At 42.4% G+C, this 12,500-nt stretch overlaps 1 protein-coding gene across 1 annotated transcript in view; it reads right to left on the bottom strand.

Annotated features, from left to right (window-relative positions):
* Nucleotides 1-3,019: 3,019 nt before the first annotated feature.
* Nucleotides 3,020-12,500, bottom strand: part of adamts1 (ADAM metallopeptidase with thrombospondin type 1 motif, 1) — a 10,461-nt gene continuing 980 nt past the window's right edge. The window contains exons 2-9 of the mRNA XM_079813639.1: nt 9,964-10,304; nt 8,948-9,080; nt 7,517-7,974; nt 7,254-7,440; nt 6,998-7,176; nt 6,733-6,908; nt 4,014-5,049; nt 3,020-3,671 (exon numbers count right to left, since the gene is read on the bottom strand). Of these exons, the coding sequence (XP_079669765.1) occupies nt 4,335-5,049; nt 6,733-6,908; nt 6,998-7,176; nt 7,254-7,440; nt 7,517-7,974; nt 8,948-9,080; nt 9,964-10,304 (2,189 nt within the window). The 3' untranslated portion in view covers nt 3,020-3,671; nt 4,014-4,334. The remainder of the gene's footprint in view (nt 3,672-4,013; nt 5,050-6,732; nt 6,909-6,997; nt 7,177-7,253; nt 7,441-7,516; nt 7,975-8,947; nt 9,081-9,963; nt 10,305-12,500) is intronic.

Genomic DNA, 12,500 nt, shown 5'->3' with positions numbered 1-12,500 from the left:
TCATTGATTCTGATCAGTCCATTAGCATCTCATTCAAAAAATTACCAAAGACACTTTCAATATTTTTCCTATTTAGAACTTGACTCTTCTACAGTTACATCGTGTGCTAAGACCAACTGAAAATGAAAAGTTGCGATTTTCTACACCTATATGGCTAGGAACTACTTTCTCATTCCTGCGTAATAGTCGCGGACCTTCGCAGCCGTACCATGGCTGCAGCAGCGCAATGATTGGTTGGTATTGTGTGAAACATGGTGGTAGTTACACCTTCGACTTACTATCACAGCCCTTGACTACACACAGAACCATGGCTAATCACACAGCTAAATACACAACACAATTTGTCAGCTGCAAGCCTGAAACTTTCTCTGCAACTACATGAACTTAGTGCCGTAAGTTACCTAGCTGGGGACTGCTTTCAGGCGCTGCGTAATATCATTGCGCCGCTGCAGCCATGGTACGGCCGCGAAGATCCGCGACTATTACGCAGGAATGAGAAAGTAGCTCCTAGCCATATAGGTGTAGAAAATCACAACTTTTCATTTTCAGTTGGTCTTAGCACACGATGTAACTGTAGAAGAGTCAAGTTTTAAATAGGAAAAATATTGAAAGTGTCTTTGGTCATTTTTTGAATGAGATGCTAATGGACTGATCAGAATCAATGATGTATGCTAAGCTATGCTAAAAGTGCTACCGCCAGATACAAAGATCGGCAGAATGGATTCAAAAACGGTAAAACTCAACTATTTAACTCTAGGGGACTTGTAAAATGAGCCTATTTTCAAAAAAAAAGTGGAGTGTTCCTTTAAGAGTTCCCTGAAAAACAACCCCACCCCATAATCCCCCCTCCACCAAACTTTACACTTGGCACAATGCAGTCAGGCAAGTCCCGTTCTTCTGGCAACCGCCAAACCCAGACTCGTCCATGGGATTGTCATGTGATTGGTCACTCAGAGAACACGTCTCCACTGCTCTAGAGTCCAGTGGCGGCGCGCTTTACCCCACTGCATCCCACGCTTTGCATTTCACTTTGGATGAGCGGCTCTGCCATGGAAACCCATTCCATGAAGCTCTACACACTGTTCTTGAGCTCATCTGAAGGCCACAGAAGTTTGGAGGTCTGAGCTCTTGACTTCTGTGACCCTCAGCATGCGCTGACCCCGCTCTGAGTTGCTGTTGTTCCCAATCGCTTCCACTTTGTTATAACACCACTAACAGTTGAGTGTGGAATATTTAGTGTAGTATTTGGACTTATTGCACAGGTGTCCACCGATCACGGTTCTCTGAGCTCCTGAGAGCGGCCCATTCTCTCACTAATGTGTGTAGAAGCGACACACACACACACACACACACTCTCCTGAGAGCGGCCCATTCTCTCACTAATGTGTGTAGAAGCGACACACACACACACACACACACACACACACACACTCCTGAGAGCGGCCCATTCTCTCACTAATGTGTGTAGAAGCGAACACACACACACACACACACACACACACACACACACACACACACACACACACACACACACACACACACACACACACACACACACACACACACACACACACACACACACACACACACACACACACACACACACACTCCTGAGAGCGGCCCATTCTCTCACTTATGTGTGTAGAAGCGAACACACACACACACACACACACACACACACACACACACACACACACACACACACACACACACACACACACACTCCTGAGAGCGGCCCATTCTCTCACTAATGTGTGTAGAAGCGAACACACACACACACACACACACACACACACACACACACACACACTCCTGAGAGCGGCCCATTCTCTCACTAATGTGTGTAGAAGCGAACACACACACACACACACACTCCTGAGAGCGGCCCATTCTCTCACTAATGTGTGTAGAAGCGAACACACACACACACACACACTCCTGAGAGCGGCCCATTCTCTCACTAATGTGTGTAGAAGCGAACACACACACACACACACACACACACACACACACACTCCTGAGAGCGGCCCATTCTCTCACTAATGTGTGTAGAACCGAACACACACACACACACACACACACACACACACACACACTCCTGAGAGCGGCCCATTCTCTCACTAATGTGTGTAGAAGCGAACACACACACACACACACACACACACACACACACACACACACACACACACACACACACACACACACACACACACACACACACACACACACACACACACACACACACACTCCTGAGAGCGGCCCATTCTCTCACTAATGTGTGTAGAAGCGTCTCCTAGAGCTTGAGTTATACACCTGTGGCCATGAAGAGATTCAACACCTGAACTCAGTGATCTCTAGAGGTGGCACAATACTTTTGTCAGTAAAGTGTATGTATTATTCAGCAGAAGGATCGGGGGTTGAACGCGCCTCCACTTGAACCACCCGTGTCACATAATGACTAAACCCCACAGTGTCCTGTTTAATTATTAAAGCTTGTTATATAACTAAAGACTTCCTTGTTATGACCATTATTACCTGTGCATGTGCCAGTCATGCAGTCTTTCTCTGAACAGCTGTTGAGAATTGCACTGAATTAAATTATTTAATTTGGACTTTAATTGTCTTGTTTGTAAAACTCTGCAGCGTTGAATGAATTAGTGTTGATGCTCTTTTTGACTTTATCTGAATGTATGCATGCATTTATATATAATAATGTGCTTTGTTTGTCAAGCAAAGTGCATAAATCTGTGTTCAGGCTTGATTAAAATTAAGTTGCAATGTCAAAACAGTTATATTGGTACACCTTATAACTTATATATCACCTGCTAACTTTGCAATTATCTGCATGTTATTATTGTGCAACTGATTTGCATTTGTTCAAAAGCAACTGGAGTTTAAAGATGCAATTTGTCAGTCCATAGTGTCAGTCCCCCTGCATGACCTTCATCCACCTCTAGGGGTCATCAGACCAGGATTTAGACCCAGCCACACCCAAAATAAGCCAAAACAAATCATTTTTGTCCACAAATCAATGTGATACTTTATTCATAAACCTAAGATCATAGATATCGTATAAATACTCTAATATAATCTACATCCTTCAGTTATTTCAATAACAATAACAACAACAACAACAACAAATACAATAATTATAAAAAAGCAACAAGATTATATTAAACGGGCTGTACAAAAATAAATAACGTTTGGATATTCTGTACAAAAAGACATTACAAAGATACCTTCTCAGAAGGCAGGAGAGGATTACTTATGAAGTAGTCGTAGGAGAGAAGTCCCTCACCGTATCTCCACCCACACACACACACACACACACACACACACACACACACACACACATTAAAAAAAACACTCTCTCCTCAGGTATAGAACCTATGCTCTTTGGTCACCCTCCCCCTTTAAAAAATATGATCCCTCTTGATCGGGTATGGCTTTGCAAAATGTCTAAAAAATATAGCTAAACGTAAAGCTAATGTGCATACTTATAGTTATGAGGAAATGCATAATACCTGTCGTGGTGTTTGATTAGCAGCATGTGTGCCTAGCTGAGGTGAGACATGGCATTTGTTAAATATGTGCTTTGAGCTTTTAAATGGAGAACCACTAGAGGGCGTTTAATATACACTGCAAAAAAATGCTTTTCTTAGTATTTTTGTCTTGTTTTCAGTCCAAATATCAAAAAAATCTTACGTTAAGAAGCATTTACCAGACAAGCAAAAGTTTTTGTCTTGTTTTGGGGGAAAATAACTCAAAATTAAGGGAGTTTTTGCTTAAAATAAGCAAAATAATCTGCCAATGGGGTAAGCAAATTAATCTTAATTCAAACAGAAAACAAGGTTATTTTGCTTTTTTATTTTAACTCCCTTAATTTTGAGTTATTTCCCCCCAAAACAAGACCAAAACTTTGGCTTGTCTAGTAAATGCTTCTTAATGTAAGATTTTTTAGATATTTGGACTGAAAACAAGACAAAAATACTAAGTAAGAAAAGCATTTTTGCAGTGTAAAACACCCCTACTAATGTACTGCTCTTGACCCCGGGACAATCGCTCCTATTTGTGACAAATTAACCCTGTCTGTCTAGTCCAGCTCGGACAGACGGTACAAATGCACTCATCCATCATACACACTCAAAGTCTACCATGCATGACACCAGCATCCAAAGCAGCAGAGGTGTTCGTATTCGCATCCTCCATCACGGCTGTCAGGGAAAGGTACGCTGTGTGCCAGCTTTGTGCCCTGTACCCAGTGTTGGATGGGGTGGGATTTGAAACACTGAAAGAAGTTTGGTTGCAGTCTCTGTCATAAGAGCGCCCCTTTTTCAACAGGGAGTCACGTTGCACAAATCCAGGAGAGGTCGTGGCCGATTTTTTGCGTTGCAGCTTTCGTTTGGCAAAGTGCGACCATTGTGTCCGATGCAGCTCAGTTGACGCTTGCGAAAGCCTCGGCCACATGCTTTGGAGCAATTGGACCACTCTCCGAGAAGCCAGGATGGGCAAGCCTGCAAGGCACAGGGTTGGGATGACATAGGGCGTAGCTCTTCAGGGCAGTCTTTGGACTGGCGGCCGAAGGCATCAAGACAAAGGACGTCCCGCTTCTGGATCCCACCACCGCAAGTCTGCGAACAGAGTCCCCACTCACGGAGGACCCATTCGGCATCTCCCGCTTCGCTAATGGCGTTAATGGACGGCCGGTTTGACCCACTGGGACGTGGAGCAAAGTAGCTGTACTTGACGCGAGGCCGAGGGGAATCACCGACTGACAACACCTGGATAGTAAGAGCCTCTGATAAGGGAGCGAAGCTTCGGAGGCGCTCTAGAGGGGCAGAGGATCCGCTGTATCGCAGAAGCGCACCTTTCAGAGAGATATCAGTCTCCAAAGTCGTCAGCTTATAGTCGCCGTTCAGTAGATACGTGCCATCTTGCCGACGAACTGCAAGGTAGCTATTGTCGTGGCGGCGGCCTCCAAGAGAGCGCTGCTTAACGTCCACGTGCGTGGCACCAGCTGGAATCGTCACTATGTCTTGGTAGCCCGGCCTAAAGTGCAAAAACAAGGTCAGTATAAACGGAAATCTAATGCTACGGTCACACCAAACGCGAATAGTTTGAACATTTTGAATCCATTTGCGAATTTGAAGCGAAATAAACGCGCGTTAAAGGTGCTCTCTTTTCATTTTCATTAAAAATATATATTAAGCATTAATAGCCACTAGGGATGCCACAATTCTCAATATAATATTGAACCGTTCGGTACGGCCTTCACGGTTCAGTACGCGCTTGTGAATTGCGGTTTTTCGGTTTTGCATTTAATTAATTATTTTTCTACAAATTCTATTATTTGCCTCCATCCCAATACTGAACAACGCAACATACATTCACATCACAGGTTAGTGGTAGAGTTATACTCATGGAACACTAGAGTTATTCACAATCACCAAAGTTCATTATTTGCATGCGTTTTAAAGCCTTGCTTGGCGTGTGCGCGGTTTTAACATGCGCTTTTCAGAGCGCGCGCACTTAACGCTTGTCAAACACGTGATTACTCGACTAAGTCGTCTTACTGCGCTAATATTGTCAAATACACACAAGGTTTACATAAACACAGTCGGTTATGTCTAAAGTGAAAGTAAAATCTGTATATTAGATGCACGCAGGTCTTGAAAGCAAATTGAAAGCAGCGCAGACTATAGTGAACACGCTGTCCTTAAAGGGACAGTTCACCTCTAATATTATGCCATTATTTACTCACTCTAATATTGTTCCAAACCTGTATTCATTTCTCATTTCTGAGTGAACTATACATTTAATGTTTATACAACAACAAAAGACAAAGAGAAAATCACTCACTGCTCTTGACTGAAAAACTAATACAGTAGCTTTAATAAGAATCGATGTATATTTTATAGTGAAGTCTATGTAGTGTTTTATTTTTACATTAATTCATTCAATTTCATACTTAAATGCTGCTGTACAGCTGCCAGTGTAAATCTTTATATATATATTATATTATATTATATTATATTATATTATATTATATTATATTATATTATATTATATTATATTATATTATATTATATTATATTATATTATATTATATTATACAATTCACTAGGAATGTGTACAAGGGTTTTTTTAATTAAAGTTTTAAGTTTAAGTAAGTTTTTTCAAGTAAAATAAAGAAAGAGTATTGCAATTAAAAAATAGTCTTTTTTCTCCTTAACCTCTTGCTGTTCCTGTCGCTTAAGAATAGAATAGCAAAAAACTGATCATCAGAACCGAACCGAACCGAAAACCGTGGTTAAAAACCGAGGTATGTATTGAACCGTGGACTAACTGTATTGTTGCATCCCTAATAGCCACACAAATGTGGTCCAGGCAACGCCTACATTATCCAGAGCTTAATTGGTCAGCATTATTAAATTGCAGACAAAGATTTTGGATAGCTAGGTTGGTGCGGTAGGGGCCCAACATCATATTCTTTCATAGGGCCCAAAATTGCCTGAACGCGCGTATCGCACAAGACGCTCAATTCGCGCGAACTGGACGCGTGAACGAGGCGGAATCGCGTCCAACGCGCCAATGGACCTCCAGACACGGTTCAACGCGCCTTTCCATTGACTAAACATTGAAATCACCCGCGCCAGACACTCTATTCGCGTTTGGTGTGAACACAGCATAAGGAGGTATGTTGGAAAACTCAAAACTAGGTTGTGTGCTTACTTAGCACGGTCCATTGACCCAGAGACTTTCTTGCAAGTCGATCCATCTCCTCCACAGATGCCGCATTTGTCGAAGCGTTTGTTGGAGCCAATGACCCGATCACAACCGGCCTTCACACACTGGCCTTGGACACACACTGAGGTGGAATCTGGGGTGCATGGTGTTCCATCAGCCACCTGACGGGATCAGAGGGAACCTCAGATTACACACTGATCTTGCATCCAGCAGAACAAACTCTCGGTGGGTCAGGCTTTTAGAGACTCACCTTTGGCTTCAGAATGAAGAAGTACCCAGTTCCCTTTGCTCGGCACACCAGCTTGCAGCGGTCCTTGGGAGAGACTCCCGCATACTTTGGCACCCATTCCACACCTTCGCTTGAGCCGAAGGACACTTGAGAGGAGATGTCATTGTGGGCCAAACACTGCTCCTCGCGGAAGGTCAAACCTGCGCAGATAAATACGGTTGAGTATAAAGCGGCTTGCATCCGGATTCATTGGTTGCATTAACAGTGCATCCCGTACCATTGCTATCAGGGCAGGCCTCGGTGTTGCAGGAGCGGTACTGAATTCTCTTGCCCTCACAGTATTTGCCTCCATTTTTGGGTTGGGGACGGTCACAGTCCCTAAAGGAGTATTGCACACCTCCTCCACAGGTACGTGAGCAATCTCCCCAAGGTCCCCAGGTTCCCCATCCGCCATTGACCGGCGTCTTAAAAGCAACAAGACATTGTAAGTAACAAATCAGAACACCTTGGTCAACAAGTGGTACACGAAATGCAGCTTACCTGATATCTGGCAGCATCTTCCTTGCTCAAACACCGTCCTGCCATACAATAGCTTTCAGACCCACAAGACGTCCCATCGGCCCATGGAAAGTTCTTGGTTTGGCAGACCAGCAATCCATTTGTAGCCGTGACAGTGCACCAAAGTGCGGCACAAGTGGTGCTCAGGTCAGGACAGTGCTGGGACTCATCTCCAAATGTGAGACGGCACTGTCTGTTGGCATCGTAAACTGAACCTGGCAGAGCCTGGGGCAGCTGCTGGGGCTTCTGGGGCTTGTCCAGTAAACACTGACCATGGCCATTGTCCAGGAAGGATGTGACCATCAGGGCACTGCAAGGAGACCAGGGCTGTAGCTGGTCCAGATTTGATAAGGTGGAGGCCATCATGTGGGCGCTCCACTGGTCGCCGTTAACACTTGCACACTGTTTGGCATCATCATGGGGCATGTTGAACACGTGACCTACAGGGTTGAGAAGCACAATCATTGCCTTGTTCCACACCTGCATGCATTTGGCAGACGCTTTTTTTATCCAAAGTGTTGGGGGTAACGCATTACAAGTAACTTGGGTTACATAATAATATTACTTTTTCCAAGTAACTAGTAAAGCGACGCATTACTTTTCAAATTTACAACAAAATATCAGAGTTACTTTTTCACATTAATTTGACTGACAGCTCTCCTGCCCCCATGTTGAGAAAAATAAGTGCAGAGGCGTGTGTGTAAACATGAGGGTTATTGTAGTTCTAGACTAAATGTGAGCATTTATTTATCTCACTTGCACAATAAAGATTCTGTACTCCTCAAAATGAATAAAATCAGTCAAAATCAGAATACTATGCAAATCTCCAATGATTAAATGTTAAATAAACAACTATTTTTATGCATTTAATCTACCTTTATATTTAATTTACCAATGTCTTGCTGCTGACCTTTCATGATGAAAATTACTAGATTTTTTGTTGTTATTGGTAAAACTTTTTTCTCCTGCATCCAATTCTACCATTATCCAGAGCTGCGCCCTCTACTGTTTGCATTTTTACCTCAGTCTGGGGCTTATTATTTCAATTTTTGTATGAAGAGGTCTTTACATTTGCACAAAAACTTTTTTGTTACAAACAAAAACAAAAACAAGCCCCACCCAGGTGAGAAAAAGTAACGCAAAAGTAATGTAACGCATTACTTTTCTTAAAAAGTAACTAAGTAACTCAATTAGTTACTTTTTAAGGGAGTAACGCAATATTGTAAAGCATTACTTTTCAAAGTAACTTTCCCAAAAACTGCCCTTATTACAGGGACAATCCCCCTGGAGCAACATGGAGTAAAGTGGTGACCGCTGGGATCGAACCAGCAACCTTCTGCATATCAGTTCCATGGTTTAACCCACTGGACCACCATCTCACATTTAGATACAGAAACATGGGAGTGTACTTACCAAGCTCATGTGCAACGGTGAAGGCTGCCTGCAGGCCGTCATCTTCAACAATGGAGCAACTCCGATCAGGATCGCACACGGTTCCCACGTCCGCCATTCCCAGAGTGTCACAAGAATGAGCTCCACAGAGATCCTGCACAATTCACAAACATGAGCCATGCTACATAATGCCCTCGGATGAAACCAGGTGTGGTATATTAAAGGACAAAAGGGTAATTAACACATGGTTACCGAGTTGATCGTTCTCTGGGATGCGAATGTAAAGAGTTTTATCTCAAAAAACGTATAACGCTAGTCTATAGTCAAATTAAATCGCTAGTTAATACCACTAACAAGACTCAAAATAGCCTCACACTAACACGGTAGAATAATGAGGGTCCCTACATGCAAACCGAAGCATTGAGAACTTTGTAAGTGTACAAACAGTTTAATAAGAAGATAAAGACATTACGCGTATACAGACAGGAGCCATCTTGGAAAACAGTCGAGCCACGAACGCTGTGCTAAGTGAGCTGGTCGATTTTGTGAAATCTAATTACGTGAAAATGCATGAATTATATCTGTTTATTAAAATATATGGTTGACTAACTACAAGGGAAGAAGGTGTCCCATACTTTCAATATTCCAAGTCACAGTTCATCACTTAGCACAGCGTTCGTGGCTCGACTGCTTTCCAAGATGGCTCCTGTCTGTATACGCGTAATGCACTGTCTTTATAAAGTATCTTCTTGTTAAACTGTTTGTACACTTACAAAGTTCGCAATGCTTCGGGTCGCATGTAGGGACCCTCATTATGCTACCGTGTTAGTGTGAGGCTATTTTGAGCCTTGTTAGTGGTGTTAACTAGCGATTTAATTTGACTTATTCTGTGCCCCATATAGCGTTATAAGCTAATCTGTTTTTAGAGATAAAACTCTTTACATTCGATTTTTGTGAAAACGCATCCCAGAGAACGATCTACTCGGTAACCATGTGTTAATTACCCCTAGGTTCATTGTCCTTTAAGTGAGACGTACCTTTCTGGTGAATAGTACCGCAGTGTCGTAGTGCTCCGGGTCCCGGTCACTCGCGGGGTTGTGCTGTTTTTGCCACTGGCAGAAGTTCCTGAGGGTAAGCGCCGCATTGGTGGACACCTGGGGGCCGTGCTCTTCATTATACACAACAAGCAGCTTCACAACTGCCAGGGTGATCGAGTTGTGGATGGTGTGATGTCGATACAGACGGGACGCCACCGCCATGATGGTCAGCAGATATGGTTTGAGCCCAGCACCATGAAACTCCGCCATCGACTGGTCCGCCACAATCATGATCTCCAAATAGCGAGGAGTGGACACAAAGCGACGGGTTCGCTGGTGTGCTGGAGAGTGATAAAAACTTATTAAAAATTCAGTCTTTGGGCACTATTTCGTCTTTTTAAAAAACCCATTAACCCACGAATAGACTTTTGTCCACTGTAGTGGACGTTATATTTTAGGGAATTTCTCTGACATCATACATGTCACATGTCACGTTTTACATGTCCTGTAAAGAGCACATTCGGGGCTTTGCAGAGATACCACATGTTTGGAGGTTTCACCAGGACAACAACAACTTATTGGTCTTTAAAAATGGCTGACATTAATGTTTAGCACTCATTAATCGGATTAATTTTCAAATTGTTTGTTATAAATCAACATCTCAGGAAAATGTTATGGGATTTTTGATCAAAATATGACTTTCTGTTACAAAACAGGGCATTGATTTCATACATGTGTAGGACTTAAATCATGTTTATCAGGCATTTTGGGGACATAACAAGTGAATAGGGAAAGAAATACATATCAATATTCCCATGAAATATTAGATATTATTATTAAAAATGTTGCCAATTATTACTCCCCATATTACACTTCTATTTTCATTACATATTGCACGAGAACACATTAATATGCAAATTAGATGCAGTGTATTGAATGGGAAAATCCAAGTATGGCCATTTAACAAACATATTCCATAAAGTAAAATTATATATCAATGCATTCCGTTATATCTTTCATAACATAGTTCAGAATCATCTTTAAACAAAGTTTGTTTAAAAAAAAAACCTAAAAATGTATTGGTGAATTAAAAATAAATCCCATTGTTTTAGTCCTGGTGTCACTACAGAGGACATATCATAACATATTAATAAAATATAATTTTTCAAAAATGTTTTTTTTTCTTCCCCATTTGTTTCTTATGCTCTAAACAATGTAATGACATGAAAAAAATACTAAATTCAAAACACTTTTTTTTCTGGGTCCGACTTTTCCCATGATGATAATCGCTTGAGGTGCGTCCGAAATCGCGTACTTTTGAATTTGAGATTCGCGACCGTTTAAAACTATTTGTTCTATATAGTATGAATGTAATCCGGATGTACGACATCCGCCAAATGTAACCGGTCCTACTTGCCCCGCTCCGAGCGGGATTCGAACCGGGGTCTCCGTGTTGTGGGAGGTTTACACGCACAGCTCTTACTGGCCTAATTAATGGTTTAATCACAATTTCCTATTGCTAGTCGGTGTCAGGTGACCTGAGTGGGCGGGGCATTCTCATTTCAGAATGCATTTCATTGGACAAGCATTTGTATACGCCTCTGAGTGCAAGATGATGTCATCAATATTTATGGGTTTAAAAATGTGTGTAGGTAGATGCTAAAATGTACAATAAAGATTCCAAAGTTGTTGTTTTTTTGTGCCATTATGCCAAATTTTGGCTACTCAAGGAAAGTTTCAGTGAATACACTCTAAAAAAAAAGGTTCTATGTGGCACCAAAAATGGTTCTAGGCTCGTACTCATAGGGGAACCTTTTTTAGTGCTATATAGCACCAATTTTGGTGCTTCAGTGGTTCTTCAGCAGTTCTTCAGAGGTGCTATATAGCACCTTAGTCAAAGAACCGGTGAAGAACCTCTGAAGAACCACTGAAGAACCAAAATTGGTGCTATATAGCACTAAAAAAGGTTCCCCTATGAGTACGAGCCAAGAACCATTTTTGGTGCCATATAGAACCTTTTTTTAGAGTGTAGTGATACTGTTTAAATACTGTTTTTCACTATTAAATATACTTTTTGTGCAGTGGAAAGGTTCCCAATAAAAGGAACCTTTATTTTTTAAAGAGTGCACATAAAATGCCTAAAAGCTTTGATTGTAAATAGTGAGATAGTGTCTTATAACTGAAGATAGAGATAGAGAGAGAGAGAGAGAGAGGGGGGGGGGGGGGGCTATTGGGAGTTAATGCTGAGCTTGCTTGCTTCTTTATTTGACTAAGCTTCGGCTCCGCCCTGCTAATAACGTCTCCAAAACTTGCGCACTTTCACGAGAGACGTTGGCGGAAACACAAGTCCTCCGGTGCTGATCTGCGCAACACGCGGTACCAGGAGGAGAACTTCCACGTCTCTCCCACCTCCCACTCCCCCCCAGCCCCACGTCCCCTTCCCTCCTCCCGCGAATGTGGAGAGATTTCTGCCCTCTCCAAGTTAACCCTCGCCTCGCTTTCGGAGATGGCTCCTCTGCGCTTTAGTGCGCAATTAG

The sequence above is a fragment of the Gobio gobio genome (genome assembly GCF_949357685.1).
Source record: "Gobio gobio genome assembly, chromosome: 3".
In the NCBI taxonomy this organism is placed as follows: domain Eukaryota; kingdom Metazoa; phylum Chordata; class Actinopteri; order Cypriniformes; family Gobionidae; genus Gobio; species Gobio gobio.
Note: the sequence above shows the minus strand (reverse complement) of the source record. Positions and strands in the feature narration are given on the sequence as shown.